Raw genomic sequence first — 16,692 nt, forward strand, 5'->3', positions numbered from 1 at the left:
TAGGTATCACATTTCTCTTCCCATCAGGCTCAAGGTCCAAATGTGCTCAGCAGATCTTCCGAGGGAAACTGGAACCTGGGTCCTGCTCCAGTTATGTCGGGTCTTTCATCCAAGGGTTCTGAATATACCAGAGCAGGGAATATTCCCTTCCCCATGGCTGGGAAACCCATCTCCTTGTTTGGTTTAAGCCCAGGAAAGGGACTCATGGGCAGCTTCTGAAATACACACAATTGCCCATTCAGAGGAAGGTGTTGATGAGATGAATGGTCAGGGGCTCTGTCTGTGTCACCTGGCCTGGAGGGGGTGGCAGAGGGCAGGCAGTGAGTCCTGCTATTTGCTCCACCACCTTGTGGTTGAGCTGCCTTCTCTTTGGGCAGAGAAGAAAGATGCTTTTGTAGGGTGTGTGATTCATCAGGACAAATGGGTGGGCATCCTGTCCTGTGGTTGTGTAGGCTCTTCACTTTTGCATTCCCATTACCTAGCACAGTGCCAGGCACATAGTAGGTCTGGAGGGAAATTAGGGGCCATGTGCTAACCCAGTATGGATATGGGAAGTAGCAGGGGTGACTCTGCACCCCAGGATGATTGACCATGCTGGGCCCTGGGCACCACAGCTCTCTGGGTAGCCATATAACATGGTGGTGGCAAAGTCTAGAATCAGGCCATTTGCTTCAAATCTTAGAGTCACTGCTTTGTAACTTTAAATACTTATGCAAGTTGTTAAACCTTTCTGAGCCTTAGGTTCCTCTTCTGTAAAATGGGGATAAAAATACTTCCTGACTATGCTGTTGTGATGATTGAATGAGATTAGAGCACTTAGAATGGTGGGCACAAAATAAATATAAGCTCTCATTAATTATTGTTTCATTCATGACCTTAAGATGGGATGGGAACTGATGACCCTGGGTTCTTGTCAGCAATATGATTCCATTTGTCATTAGTCAATAATTCTATTACTTTCTGGCATTGTCATATTCATGACATGATTTATGAGTTGCCAAGTCTGTGATCTGCCACATGATGGCCCTGGGGACCCACTTTCTCCCTGTTCCTGGCATGTCAGAAGCCCCCCAAAGGCCCTGGCTCAGTGCCCGCTGCCCCGGCCAGACGCCCATCCATCTGTCCCAGTCCCTCCACCCCACTCTCACCATCTGTCTACCAGTGCCCATTGGTCTGAGTAGGTCTTGGCGCCAGAAGACAAATAGCGCGTTATCAGAGGCCATTGTAGAGGGTGATGGATTGTGTGCCATGAAGCCAGGCAGGCTGGGCCAAGCTGGGGCTAATGGGACAGAGTACAAATCATCGGGCAATGAATGGCATTCATCATGGCCTGTTGCCTCCAAGGCCAGGTGATACCTTCAGTGGCTCAGGGATGTCACTCCTCCTGAACACAACGAGCAAATTAATGGAGGCTGACCTCGCCCCAGTGCATGGGGGGCTGCAGGTAGGGCCTTTCATCTCAGGCCCAGCCTCTGAGAAGGTGGCCTCCCTCCCAGTCTCTCTGCTAGCACTCCAGACTCTTACTCAAGAACTTCCCCGTTCCCTATGACCCAGCTTAGCCAACCTCGCAGCCAGATGCTCCGTGCTCCCAGTTCCTCTCCAGACTTACTGCCCTTCCTTCCTCACTCTTCCCTTGTCCTTCCACCAAACCCATCTGCTGGTCCTAAGTCAACTCTAGCTTTGGCTCAGAGCATTGGGTCTTCTCTGCCAGTCCATGCTCAGAGTCTCAGAGACTCACCTTGAAATCTCCTCCTTCAGGAAGCCTTCCTAGATTCATACCACTCCTGATCTAACTTCCCTGACACCTGCGTTATAGCGAGCACTTCATGGCAAGTGCCTTCCCCTCAACCCAGCTATATGATAAGCACTTTTAAAAGCCTGCAGATGTTACCAACAATAATACTACTACTCAGTAGTGGTGTGGCACTCTACAGTTTGTGGAATATTACCACAAAACTTAGTGCATTAATCATAATGGATCCTTGAGGCAGATGTCATACCCCCTAACTTTACAACTGAGCAAAGTGAGGCTCAGGGGCATGCTCATCTCTGTGGCTACTGTGCATCCACACCCAGCCAGGACAAGACTGAGCACCACTGTGGGCACCCAGTCAGGCTTCTCCAAGTCCAGTGTTCATTCCCCACCCCACTGCAGCCCTCCCTAGTGAAGACAGCAGGCCAGTGCAGCTGCTCTAAGTTGTGGAAGCCTCCTCTCCCCGCAGACCCAGCTTCAGAAACTGGTGCCTGGCCTCCCTGCTAGCACACTGGGTCTGCTTCTCCTCCAGCATGTGCCTTGTGCTCTGCCTCATAGTACATGTGTCTGTGGACTTGACTCCTGGGTCCCCTAGTGCCTTGCTTAGGGCCGGGTGCATAGTAGGTGCTCAATTAATGAGTTGGATTGAATCGAGGAGCGGCCTAAAGAGGAAAATAAATCACCAAAGACTGAATGAACCTCCTTAAGACCCTCAGGTGCAGGGGCCCTCCCACCTAGCCAGCAGCAGCATCCCCAGGATCCTGATTAAAGAGGCCAGGGTGAGGGCTCAGGGGTCACACCCCAAGTTAGAAAAGGCATGGTCTCGATAAGGCAAAGCCAAAGACCTAAATTTCCCATGTAACTCTCCTGTGCCTAAGTTCTCTCATCTGTACAAGTGGGTCTTAAACTCTTGTGAACATGAAATAAGACCATTATTCAAAAGCCCTTTGTAAAAAAAAAAAAAAGTTATACAAGTATGAGTCATATTTGCAGTTAAGCAGTATTTTCACTGAGGTCATGTTGAGATGGTATTGAAGACGTATCTGGAAGCCAGGTCACCTGGGCTCCAATCTTGGCTCCAGCACTTACTGGTTTTTCTCTGTGCTCTGTTTCCCTGTGTGTACGATGAGGGTACAGCGCCTGCCTCAGAAGGCGATTGTGAAGACTGGGTTCCTATAGCTCAGATACTTCTGGCAGCGCCTGGCAGAGCTCGCTGACCCTACACTGCCAGCTTCGCCCAGAGCAGCAGCCTTTCTCCTCCCCGATGCCGCAGCCCCGGCTCAGCCCCGGCTCTGCTGATCTTTATAGCAGCAAGGGCTGGGGCGACCCTCCCTGTCTCCTACCACAAAGCAGGGCAGATAACTACCCAGCACACTTGCCACGTGCCCCTCCTGTGCCCATGGCAGATGCTGTTACCTATTCACAGCTCCCTTTCCCACCACAATTTCAGCATCCTCCTCAACACAGCACTCCCTCTGTGGAATGAGGAACGAGGAATTGCTTAGACTAGAGAGGCTATGTCTCTGCTATTCTGCCTTAGGGCATGGCTCTGTGTGAGAATCCTGGTGGGGGCAGGTGGCGGGGCTGTGGTGACCTGGACTCTTGCAGGAGCAGAGTGGGGTACTCACCAGAGATGTTGGTGGCCGGGGACAGGCTCTCGCAGTGCTGGTCCTGGAGGAAGGCAGAGATGGGGTTCAGCCCCAGGAGGAGAAGGGCCTGTGGGCACAGGGGGCCAAAGGACATGGTTAAACTGCCTCCCCTCTCTTCCCTGTCATCCATGTCTCTTCCCAGGCACCCCCTTCCAACCTCCAGCCTCCTTCCTCCCCCAAGACCCCTGCCCCATCCTCTCTGCCTGGTCTAGAGCCGTCTCGCTCTTGGAGAGTCCTGAAAAGGAGGCTGGAAAGAGCAAGGGCCCAGGTTCCCAGGGCAGGTGAATTTTCTCCCTGAGGGCTGGGGGACCCCCAGTGAGAAGAAAGGCCCCCAAATAAACAATCTGCCTAAGGAAGCTGCCTCCATCCACATGGGATCCCGAGCATGGCCCAACTGTGTCCCAACACCCTGAGCACCACGGATCATAGATTCTCATTAGTGCACCTCCCTCTCCTCACCCTCCCCTCAGAGCTGCAGGCTCTCCTGGCCTCCTGTTCAATGAGCTGCTTCTGGGCCCTCATCCCTGCCCAGCTAATTACCAGTCCCTACAACTTGCACCTCACCATTTATCAAGCCTTTTTACACCTGCAGTGGCACTTAATTTTCCCTGGGACTGGTGTGGCTGTCCTTTTTTGTAGATGAGAAAACTAGGGCCTAGAGAGGGGAAGGAATAAATGTGCCTGGGAAGATAGCTGCCCAACTCCATGGAGACCCTTCACCCCTCGAAATCTCCAGGGGCCCTGGGTCACTCTGATTCCAGAATTTCAGCCCACTGGGAGGGGAGTGGTGTAGGCCCCACACCTGGAGGGCTGTCCCTTCTTCAACTAACACCCCCACACAATCATTGTGTCCCCTCCCTTGAGGTCACCACCCTTCCTATGGATTTAGAGTCAAAAGAGACCTGGCATCCAGCCCTGGTTTCACTGTGTGGCCATGGACAGGTTACTTTACCTCTCTGTGCCTCAGTTTCCCCTCCAGCTTTTATTAAAGACTTGCACCGTGCCAGACCCTGTGATTTTCACAGCCAGAGGGAAAATGAGATGGGGAGAGGGAGGGGCTTGTCCGAGTCCCAGCCAGCAAATGGCTAGTTTAGATTAGAGCCAGGGTGGTGTCTAGCTTCACACATCCATCATGCGCAGTCCTCACTCACAGGGCCCAGAATAGGGTGAGGAGAGCGAGGCACTCACCTCTGGTGCAGATTTTAAGGGGGCACCAAAACTTAGTGCTCAAGAGAAATAATATTTTAATACAATATTTTTTAAAACTCTAATGCAAAAAATCCACAATCAACAAAATATTTAAAACTTTAAAAAAAAAAGACACGATCAATAACAGTGCTGGGCCATATTGGTGCTTGGGGTAAAAGGAAAGATCAGTAATGTTAAAATATTATTTATCTTGATTACGGGGATTCTGGGCACCTCCTTAAATTTTGCACTTGAGGAGAATGCCTCAATGGCCTCACCCTAGTCCTGACCCTGCCCTGCTCACGTGCCTTCTGCCCAAGCTGAACTCTGCCATCCCCCGCCCCACCCTCCTATGGCTATACCTCCTCCTTTCCTCTGGACTCCTCCCCACCCACCCCTTCTGGACCTCAGGACCTGCCCCTCCCATCCTTAGAAGCAAACTGATTTGGGTTTTTCCAGAGGCGAACATTCCATGCTTACCTGTCTCAAATGTCCTCTCCTACCCTGTCCCCCTCTACCCCTCCCAGTGCCACCCACTTTTCCCAGTACCTGCTCCTTCCCATGTTTGTTCGATGACAAAGACAGGCTCTGCTCCCTCTCCTACCCTGCATTCCAAGGTGGAATCGAGTGCTCCCCAGTCCCGTCAGCCTGTCCTGCCACCACCTCCTTCAGAAAGCCCCCCTTGACTCTGATAATTCACATACATCACCCCCTCAGTGCCCTGCCTGAGTCCTTAGTGGGCTTGTTGACTCTATTCACTTGCTGGCACACTCCTGCCACATCATTAGAGGTCTCTGTGCTTTTACTGGGCCAAGCTCCCAAGCACCCCCCAGCCCTGCACCCCCATCCTATGCCCAGCACTCCAGGTGCTCAGCAAACAGTGCTGGCGTTAGCCAACTCACTCCTGGGGCTCGGGAGATATTAGAACAAACCCATTCAACTCTCGGCCCCGAGGAACTTCCAACTCTTTATTAATCAGTAATTAAACTTCACAGTCACCAGAGAGATGGTGAAATATCTTTACTCTATTTTCCAAAAGAAAACGCAGAAACGGAGAGAAGAGGAAGCCACCAGGCCAGCCAGTGGCTCTTGCTGGCAAAGCAGAGAGCAGAGTCCTCAGGGACAAACCTGCACTGCTCAGCTCAGCACAGTCAGTAGGGACCCAGCTCTGCCCTGTCCCCAGAGAGGAGCTGGTTAGCTGGGATGGCCAGAGGCTCCTTCTAGGTAGAATGAGACTAGGACTCCCTGCCCCCAGCTTGTCGCCCCACCCCACTTCTGCCACCTCCCAACACAGGCACACAGAGAATGGAAGTGGGGCTCTAACAGCGAGCTCAGCCACAGGCAAATTAAACAAACTGGAAACAACCTATCCTGGAGTATCAGTCCTGCTGCCTGACATCCCACCATTATCCTTCTGATCCTGAAGTTGTGCTTTGTGCTCCAGTCTTCCTATCCCCTTTGAAGGCACACCGCATTCTATTCCCATTGAATTGCTCATCGGTACACGCATTGTGCAAGTGTCTGCACACCTGTGCTCTCACAGTTCCTTGCCTCTCCTCACCCTGGCCCACCCTTGCCCTGGTGAACTCTGCAGTCCTCAAAAGCCAGTTCTACTGCCCCTCCCCTTGGCAGTGCCTTCCCCAACCCTCCAAAGTAGAGCAAATCAATCACCCGTCAGCGTGCCCACGTCCTTTCTGTCCATGCACTGGACTCTGGTGCTCATGACGCTGGCAGACGGAGACCCTGGGCTAGTCCCAGATGCACGAAACAGCCTCAGTGCAAAGCACTTACACCCCAGGGTTCTAATTAGATGGCAGATACAGCAGCCACATGTCTTAGTCTCGCATCTTGATGTCCTGGGGTTCATTGAGGAATTGAGCAATCCAAATTCATCATGAAACCAAACCAAACACCATGGGTCAGAGGGCCAGCCTGTCCTTGGCTGGCTGCCTACAGCCCTGACCCTTCCATCTCCTTCTTGGATATGATGGTTCACAAAGTCATTTTCTACCGAGAGGGCCAGCTTTGCATTATGCAAAGAAAAAGGCTTCTTAATATTCCCGACCCAACCTTTCTGCTCAGGAAAGGTCAGCTCTGTACAGAATCTGCCTGTGTCTGTGTCCCCTCTTGCTCTGCGGAGGGTTTGAAACGGCTCCTGGCTTATTCCTGAGTCACACTTCCATGAAAAATCAGGAGTTTCCTGTGTATTTCCTCCCACCACATGTTGAGCTCCTTTCAGCATTCACTGCAGTTTTCCATCTCCATCAACAGGCAATGGCGCATTGTAGGAACAGGCTCCCGAGTTTCAAGGATGCCATTTGTTTCCCTCTAGGGCTGAGAGCTCTTACTCTGGGGTCCACAAGCACACAGGGTGGGGGGCACGAAACCCTGTAAGTAAATGGCCAAGTTGCTTGTAATGACAACCATTTTCCTGCGGAGGGTGCACAGCATCCTCCACTTCTCAAGGAGGCCTAACACCCCCAAAATGCCAGAGCATATGACCGATGGGGTCACGTCAGAGGCTCGGGCCTCACCAAACCAGACGTGTCATCCTCCCTGAAAGCAAACCAGGTTTGACCAGGGCATCGCTTTCTTGGGTCCCTCCTCCTGTTCCTCCCCTCCAACATCAGTCCTGCCGCTCTCCTTTTAGAACAATTTTGGACAAACCAAGTGTTCAGGGCTTCGTAAGGTTTACCATTTTCCAACAATGGCATCCAGGATCCAAAGCTGGTGGAGCGCTAGGCTCACTCGCCTGCACTGAGGGGCGCTGCACTGCAGAAAGCAGGCGGGGTAGGTCTCATGCCCCCCATTTTATAGGGGTTTTACAGTTGAGGTGCTCAGGGTCACTGAACTGTTTTCAACTGTTGAGTGAGGACTAGGGCCCAGTAAGCAGGCAATCTATGTCTAAGTGGATGAAAGATAGAGGAGGGCAATGGCCCAGGTCAGGACAGAGCATGGGAAGAAGGGATGGATAGAGGAGGGTGCAGGATCGGGCACAGAGGGTGGGGTAGGAGGGCCACAGTCTGTCAGCTGCCTGCTCCAGCTGCTGCCCTTGCCCCCACCCCCAGGCCAGCACAGAGCATGGCTGGAATTGAAGCTGCCATCCCAAATCCCAGCGTGACTTTGGCTTAAAGGTTAATCACACCCAGAAAATGCTTATTAGAGACCATAAATAACAACGTTGCTGAAGCTCGGCTTGGTCTTTAAGGCACAAAGTGCCATTTCCCTTGATGGGATGATTTGGTAATTAACCTTCCAGAGAGGGCTCTGGAGGGGAAAGAAGGGTGGCCTGAAGTCACTGGAGGCTGCCCCCTCCTTCTAAAAGTTGATGAGGAGCCAGGAGAAGGAGGCCTGTCTTCCTGCCCCTTCACAGCAACCTCTGGTGCTCAGCTTGGGAGAGCCCCCCAGCCCCCAGGAAAACCTCTGACAGAGCTGCAGCTGCATGGTTTGAGAGTGATCCCTCAGCAAGTTTCCTTCTCTGTCTGCTGAGTTCTGAGCCCAGTCCTACCCACTGACTGTGTGACTTCTGGGGAGTTAGTTGTCCCCTCTGGGCAATGAGGTCTTTCTTACCTGCATCCCAGGGATGTGGGCCACCTGGGGGGAAAATGGGAGTAAGATGTTTTCTGCAATTTAAAGTCCCCCACAATGCCTGGCAGGGTGTGGCTCAGTGGTTGAGTGTCAACCTAGGATCCAGGCAATCGGGGTTCGATTCCCGGTCAGGGTACATGCCCGGGTTGTGGGCTCGATCCCCAGTCGGGGACGTGCAGGAGGCAGCTGTTCAATGATTCTCTCATCATTGATGTTTCTATCTCTCTCTCTACCTCTCCTTTCCTTTCTCTGAAATCAATAAAGATATATTTTAAAAAATTAAAAAATAAAGTCCCCCACAAGTGTCCATGTGGTCATTACCATAACTTGGTGGCTGTGGGCCCCAGAATCTTCCTTAGTTACAGAGGTTTGGAGCACAGCAGGCTTCCCACAGGCAGGGGAGGGGCTGTAGGCAGAACCCAGCCCTCCTCACCCTCCATTCAGTCAGACTCTTCTGCCTTCTCTGTAAGCTTTCCAGTGGGAAGGTGTTTGCTTTTTTTTTCAGCTTAAAAGGAAAGTTTTGTCTTTTAAACCATTAGATTTGGTTGTCTCAACCAAGACTCTTGCTAGACTGTGATTCTACATTCAAGGAGTAATATTTACTCTCTTAGCAACTTTCAAATATGCAGCACACTATTGTTAACTATAGTCACATGTTGTATATTACACCCCCCAAATGTATTCATCTTAAAACTGGAAGTTTGTACTTTTTCACCACCTTTACCCATTCCCACCTGCCCTCCACCCCCAGCAACCACTGATCTATTATCTGTTTCTGTGAGTTCAGTTTTTTTAAGATTCCACATATAAGAGATCATATAGGGTTTGTCTTTCTCTGTCTGACTTATTTCACTTAGCACAATGCCCTCAAGGTCTATCCATGTTGTTGCAAATGGCAGGATTTCCTACTTTTTTTATGGCCGAGTAATATTCCATTGTATATATAACACATCTTCTTTATTCCACCATCCATCAGTGGAGACTTAGGTTATTTCCATGTCTTGGCTAATGTAAATAATGCTGCAATAAATATGGGAGTGCAGATAGCTGTTCGAGATAGTGATTTTGTTTCCTTTGGATATATACTCACAAGTAAGATTGCCAGATTATATGGTAGTTATATTTTTAATTTTTTGAGGAACCTCCATGCAGTTTTCTATAGTGGCTGCACCAATTTACAGTCCCACCAGCAGTGCACAAGGGTTTCCTTTTCTCCACATCCTCGCCAGCATTTGTTATCTCTTGCATTTTGATGGTAGTTATTCTAACAGGTGATATTTCATTGTGGTTTTGATTTGCATTTCCCTGATGGTCAGTGATGCTGAGCACCTTTCCATGCACCTGTTGGCCATTTGAATATCTTCTTTGGAAAAATGTCCGTTCAGGTCCTTTGTCCATTTTTCAATTGGATTTTTTGGGGGTACTTGGGGGGTATTGAATTGTATAAGTTCCTTATATATTTTGGATATTAACTCCTTATCAGATACGTGGTTTGCAAGGTGTAGCCTGTTTTAAGCAAAGCCAAGAGAAGATCTGAATATGAAAAAGAGGAAGGGTCATAAATCAAGATTTCATAAAAAAGCTGGCTTCCCTGTTGCGTTTAAAAAACAGGTTGCAGAAATAAAACACGAGCAATCAATTCCCTGAAACCTGTCTGTGCCAACGGGGATGTATGTGTCTGTAGTTATGGAATGGCGATGGGGGGGCGGGGCGCACATGTAATCATGCAGTTTCTGCCCTGCACAGAGGTGCCAGCAGAGGTACCAGTGGGGGCTGTAATTACAGGCTGTGCACCAGCAGAGCTGGGACTCTGGGGGTGCCTTTCACTAGCCAGGGTCAAACTAGACTGGGGACAAAGGACGCTGGATGCCTTTTCTCATCCCTCTTGACTGCCCAGGACTTCTGCCACTGAGTACCCTCTTCCTGTCCATCCTGCCCTGCCAGTTCCTCCCCCCACAGCCTCTTTCCACAGCTGCAACCTGTCCCCATCTCAAGACAAAGATCCTGTGCTTTCCCCCAAAGTGGGTGAGCAGAGAAAGATTATTCTAGGCAGACGAGAAATAATTTATCGTTACATTTAATTAACTTAAATTACTGTTGTGCAGAGAGGGAAAAAGGGGGATGAAAATCTCCTGCCTACAGTTCTGGGAGGGGGGCATGCCTGGATGTTCCCGCCTCCAGACCTCCTCCCTGGGGCCCTGGGCTCAGGGTGTGCCCTGCCCCCCCACCCTGCTACCTCACTCCTCTGCTCCCCTAATGAGGCTCCCAGCAGAGCTAAAAGCAGCAGCTGCCTGCTTCACCCTCCTGAGGAGCAGGGAGGACCTGGGAAACCCCAGCACTGGAATATATACACACCCCTCCCAGGGTCCCAGATATATTATACGGTTGGGTTATAAACTCCTGGAGGGCAGGGTCTGGGTTTGCTACCTTTGTACCCTCAGTGGGGCCTGGCATAGAGTAGGCCCCAATGCATATTTGTTGATTGAATACGTGAATGGCTGATGCAGCAATGAATGGATGGATTTTCACTTTCTGTGTGATCTTGAGTGAATCATTGAACATCTCTGAGCCTCAATTTTCCCATCTGTAAATGAAGCTAATAGGCATGAAGTATTTGTACCTTAAAGCTCTTGGAGAGATTCAACAATAAGGTGCAGTTAAAACAGCACGGGGACCAGCACAGAGCAAGCAGTTAACAAGTGGTAGTGCTTACTGCTGTGTGCAAGTTGCTTCCCTTCTGACTTGGCCTTCTCCCCAGAAGGGCATACGCTCCATGACAGGTCCCCTGCCCACCCAGGACACCCACTGTCCACCACCACTCTGTTCCCAGGAGCCAGCAGCCACCAGCAAAAATCGCACGTGCATGGCAGTCAATGATGCAGGGGGTGGCAGTGCCTCCTTTTCTGCCTCTTGCTCATTCACTTTCTCCTTTCCTGTTATGATTCTCTCTCAGATTCACTCATTAATATTTCCTCCTAGTCTGTGCCTCCTCGGCCTCCCTGGCTCTTTCCTCCCTACCTCCTCTCTTCTGATCCTAATCTCACCACCTCTCTCAGTCTCCCTAGCCCCTGTTTCCCCCCTTCCTCTCCTTTGCTTTTCTTTCCCTCCCCTCCTTCCTTCTTCACTCTAAATTCCAGCTGTTACTGAACGCTCACCACAGTGCCAGACGCTGTGATTTTTCTCATTTCATCCTTCTGAGCCCTAGAAGTTGGGACCTGGACTCTCTTCCCACTGTCCAGATGTTCCAGTTCTGGGACTGTGCCCCTGCCTCCTTCCACCCCACTCCCAGCATGGATCCTCCAAAGGTGGAGATACAGCTTGCTTTACCCTCATGACCTCTAGCTCCAGGCTGTAGCCTGGCCCCCCCAAGGGCCAGCAGTGGGAATTGGGGGGTGGACAGGAGTAGGACCCTGTCAGTGGGGCACTGAGGAAGGGTTGAGTTTGGTTTTTGCATGGGAGTGGAGCCTGGCTGGGGCTCTGATCTTGTCCCCTGCCCCTGGGAGCTGCTCAGCTAGGGGTTAGGTGTGGCTCCCAGAAACTGAGGAACCATCCCTGAGGGAGCATCTGCTACTCTGGGAGATAGAGTCAAGGTGTGTGTGGGGGACAATACGGGGAGACACCAGCCATGCAGGTGCCACTGTCAGCTGTGCTCTTACCTCTCGGCTTCCTGACAAGTGTAAAGTGAGGGGGATTTCACTGTGGGCAGAAGCAGGATGTCCTCTGAGAAGCTGCATTTGAAAGGGGATGTGAGGAAGGCTGGGAAGGCAGAGTGAGATCATCAGTCGACTGCAAATTTGATTCTATTGGAATCAAATGGCTAAAGGTTTTGAGGCTGCTTTTCTAGCGACTGCCTTCCAAGGCCACAGAGGGGTTAGCTGAAAGGGGACTGCTGGGCCACCAAACCCCACTGAGCAGGGAGATTTAGGGCAGAGATTAGAAATGACCATATAATTGTCCATAAGATAGGCAATGGCCCTGTCTGTTTCTTTGCCTGTAAAAGAAGTGAAATCAGAAGTTTCCAGACAGCATGTGGGAAATAGAAAATTCAATGTCTCCAGCTTTACCCCAGAGATTCAGGTTCAGCAGGCCTGAGAGGAAACTCGGGACTCTCCGGGTGATTCCAAAGTGTCACCAGAATGGAGGGTAACTGAACTAACCCAGTGGGGTCAACCGGGACCTGCTTTCTGAAGACCCCAGGTTCTGAGAAGGGTCTTGTATTTGACCTCAGCCCACCTGAGCCCTCCCTCTGGGGCACCATCTCCCACCAGCCCCTGGCCGTTATGAAGCAAAATGCTGCCTCTGTTTTTACATGCGGACAAACGCCCCCAGTGCTGTGGGGGCTGGGGGATGGAACGTGGTGCAGCACTGGAATCGCTAAGTGTCACCGAGCGGCACCCACAGCATAGATAAGCCACTGAGTCATAAGTCCACACGCAGAGGCAGAGGAATCTGTCTAGCTGGTCGTTTCCGTGTCTCTGTCACCACAGCACTGCCTCTTGCACAGGCAGATGTTGAGCAGGAGCAGGAGCAGGAGGAGCAGGGAGGTGTCCTCCACTGAGTTCAGCATCTGTCGTGCGCCTGTGTTTGTGGAGGACTGGAGTGGGTGCTGGGAACACAGTCTTGTTTTTGTTTTTAAGGGAATCCTCCTGGCCCAGGCAGGGCTCAGAGTCTGTGGTGGGAATGAGGGCTCGGGTTCAGTGGGAGTGACCAGGGGTCCGTGTGGGGTCTGGCTGGTAAATGTCTTGAGGATCTTGTGGGGGACACACCGAAGAGCTAGAGGACCTCTGTTGTTTGAGGGCCCAGGTGCTCCCATGAGCTGGAGGCTCACATGAGGGGGAGGAGATACAGAGAAGGCAAAGGAACAACCAGTGAGAGATGGACTTAGACTGGAGAGCTTCCTGGAAGAGGGGGTAGGGATGGTTCAGGAAGACTTTGGTGGACATGACAGACAGGATTGGTACAGTGAGACTAGGTGGCAAAAGCCCCAGGGGGAGGAACAGCATGGCCAAAGGCAGGAGTGGCAGAAATGACTATACTCTGTGTGTGGGGGGAGGGTAGGAAGGAGGACAGTGAAACTGAGGCCAAGGGCCAGCTGAGGATGGAGAGGTTCAGGGACTATCTGGTTCCTTCACCTCTAGAGTGCGACAGGAGGACTCAGTGGGGTCATGGGTGTGGGCCCTGCTGCGGAGGCAGCTGAGTAAATAGTGCATCTGGCTGAGAGAAGCTGGGCAGAGTGGGGGAAAAGGGCAGAAGAAAGGGGAAAAGCAGATGCTCAGACCAAGCCCAGGGGCAGGCCTCCCTCTAAGAGCAGCCTCTCAGCCTCCCAGCCAGGCATGTGTGGGCCGGAGTGTAGCCATGGAGGCTGTCCAGCCTGCATCCATTCCCACTGCTGACCCCGTGGCCCCTGGGTGCCCAGCTGTTCCTCTGGGAGTCAGTTCTCCAGCCCTGGCCTTGAGCTGATGGGCACGCAAACCTGCCTCCCTGGTTTGACTGCACTTACAGGACAGGGGAAAGGTGAGTGTATGTCTAAGAAAGAAAGCGACAGCCAGACTGCACACTGGGGACAGTTAGGACTACAAAGGCACCAGGCTCTGTTCCTTGTGAACTCGGTGGGGGGTGTGCCCTGGTGGTGTTGGGATGGTGTGGGCTCAGTGGGAGCTCCTTTTCACGGACACACACCAGCAGCCCCCACACCAGGGATCTGTGTGGGGTCTGGAGGGAGCCCATGGAGGGAGGCCCACTCTCTTCTACTCTCCGGGGCTCTCTGACGACCCAGTGAGGCTCCACACAGCAGGTTAGGGATGAGGGAGGTGATTCTTGTAAGAAATGGAGAGGGGAGGTGGTTCCAGGAAACGCCATCTCTGGCTTCAGAACCAGGGACACACATGTTCTCTTGGGTGCTAGGAAGAAAGTTCAAAGCAAGAACGAACAAAAAAGATACACAGGTCTCTCTCTCCCTATCAGTTCTCTCCCCACGCCCCACCCATCTCTTTCTCTCTCCCTCCTGCCCTCCTCTTTACTCCAGAACTGTCTGTCCTGGTCTCTCTCTCTCTGTCTCACCAACTTTAGCCAGTGGTTTCCATCTCGGCATCACCTTTAGTTTCTGTGTGTGTGTCTGCCTCTCACTGTTTGTCTGTCTGACTGCCTACACTGAGCAGGCCCATGGGCTCTCAGCTCAGCATTTGCTTCTGACAGTGAGGCCAGGGGCTCCTGGTGCAGGGGGCCTGGACCTGTGCTGACTGGGCCTTATACAGCCTAGGGCTCCCTCTCAGCCCTTCTCCAGGGTAGCCAAAGCTCTCCTGAACCCGGTTTTCTCCCCAGCCTGCACAGCGCAGCCTCTCATCCCCAAGCCTCCCTCCTTCTCTTCACCCAGCTGTCCCCACAGTGGCAGGGTTGCTGTTCCTCTAGGAACTGCTGGTACTCCTGGAAACCATCCCTGCCAGGGAGGCTGGGGAAATACGAATCAAGGGGTAGGGGAGGGGGAAAGAATCCCTGCTGTAAGTGGGGGGGGGGGGAAATCCCTGTATCCATCTCTCACTCTAGCCTGTCACCCTAGCAGGCTGCCTTCCAGCTCTTTGGCTCCGGGTACCTGCCAGGGATACTGAGCAATACCTTGTCCCAACCCTCCCAAAGACCGAGACCTCCCAGCGCTGAAAGGTTCAACTGTGTCCCACTGTGCCTCCCCATGGGTGCCTTCAAAATTGTAGTGAAGTCAGTCAGCCTAGAACAACCCCCACCCCTCATTCTGTAGCCTGGGAAGCAGATGGACCAGTCTGGCCAGTTTCTGTCCTGGGCTCTGACCTAGGCGCCCAGGCTCTTGGCCAGATTGACAGGAGGTTGGGAATGATTGACAGGTGGAGGGGGCAGGTGCCACGACCCTCACTTCTAAACACCTCACTGGGACTGCTCCCTGAGGCCCAGCAGGGCAAGGGGTGGGATTGTGAAATTTCCTATGTTTATAGGTCAAAAAGAGTACCCACAGACATCCCAGAAATGGCTTCATGGCTCCTGGGTGACAGTCACCAAAGAAAGCATTTGGCTAAAGCATTTGAGTTGGATGTTCTGCGTACAGGGAATCATCTCCTAGAACTGCCTCTCTACATGCCCACTTCACAGAAAACCAAGTGTGTGTCCCAATCCCCTAAGTTGTCTTCTCTCCCTTCCTCCCCTCCTGCTTTTCAGCCTCTCAGTTTTGTTGAAGCAGACACCACTTACTCTGAAAAGAAATGCTTAATAATCTGTTACTTAGACAGACAGACAACAGTATGGTGATTACCAGAGGGAAAGGGCAGTCGGGGAGGTAGGAGAGGATAAATGGGGGATAAATGGTGATGGAAGGAGACTTGACTTTGGGTGGTGAACACTCAATACAACAAACAGATGATGTGTTATAGAATTGTACCCCTGAAACCTGTATAAATTTATTAACCAATGTCACCACAGTGAGTTCAATGAAAAATAATAAAATATAAATAATCTGTTGTTTAATAGAATCCAGCTAGTTGTTTTCAAAATAATTATTTGTATCAGTGAGTTAATCATCTTGTATTATCCTCCCTACATGTCTCTATTTTTATTGTCAAATGTTCTCACATGTGAGAGATGTTCAGAGGGCCAACTGCAGGCACTTCAGTCCTTTGACCTTTGAGTTCAGCTGACAGCAGGTGGCCCATCCTTTCTCCCCAGGGGTGTCAAAAGGACCTGGGGCAGGATACTCTACACTACCAAGCACTCCTTCTATTCCTATCCCCTCACAGCAACTGCTTGTCATGGTTTTCCTTGGATTGATAAAATTTGGTAAGATTTATTGTGATTACTATAGCTAATACTTATTAAGCAGTTACTATGTGCCAGACACTGTGTGGTTGTACTTAATTTCACACCTGACATCACATGAAGTCATTCTGAATATTCCATAAAGTAGGTACTATTTCCCCCCCTTTTGCAGATGAAGAAACTGAAGTTCAGAGTGATAACCTAATTTGCCCAGAGCTTCATAGCAGAGTCAGGATTTGAGCCCACATCTGCTTCACCTGATGTTTTTATCTGTACAAGGAGATGTTGACATTGAGTGGAGTGAAGGGTGGCTGGCGGAGAGGGCAAGTCCAAAGACAAGCATTTAAAAAGGACTTGATGGTGTTACTTCCAAGGGACTTTGCTGCTAGGAGTCCCCAAGAATCTAAATATACATTTATCATTAACAAATTCCTTCTTTGACTATAACATTAGCTAAAATAGCAACTTGGCCTTAGCTCCAAAATGGTCTCACTCTTCCTTTTGTTGGTACCATGAGCAGTTAGGGCAGAGTCAGAGATGGGAGACATCACCCACCCCCTCTTTTCACTGAAGAGTAAACAAGAAAGGCCCCAGGCCACCAACCTGCTCTACCCCAGACAAAGGGTCTGGAGTTTCACTAGCTAAGGCTCCACTCAGGGGATTCTCCAATCACTGGACCTCCCCCCCTCCCCCCTCCCTCCCTCCCTCCCTCCCTTCCTTTTCTGTCTTTCTTATAAC

At 51.2% G+C, this 16,692-nt stretch overlaps 1 protein-coding gene and 1 long non-coding RNA gene across 3 annotated transcripts in view; one reads left to right on the top strand and one right to left on the bottom strand.

Annotated features, from left to right (window-relative positions):
• The window catches only part of LOC308569234, a 135,386-nt gene that overhangs the window by 44,965 nt on the left and 73,729 nt on the right, over positions 1–16,692 (top strand). The gene's annotated exons all lie outside the window — the stretch shown is intronic.
• The window catches only part of CRHR1 (corticotropin releasing hormone receptor 1), a 38,265-nt gene that overhangs the window by 17,513 nt on the left and 4,060 nt on the right, over positions 1–16,692 (bottom strand). The window contains exon 3 of the mRNA XM_081161936.1: positions 3,382–3,469. Within this exon, the coding sequence (XP_081018062.1) occupies positions 3,382–3,469 (88 nt within the window). The remainder of the gene's footprint in view (positions 1–3,381; positions 3,470–16,692) is intronic.

Source organism: Miniopterus schreibersii (assembly GCF_964146895.1).
Source record: "Miniopterus schreibersii genome assembly, chromosome: 16".
Taxonomy (NCBI): Eukaryota; Metazoa; Chordata; class Mammalia; order Chiroptera; family Miniopteridae; genus Miniopterus; species Miniopterus schreibersii.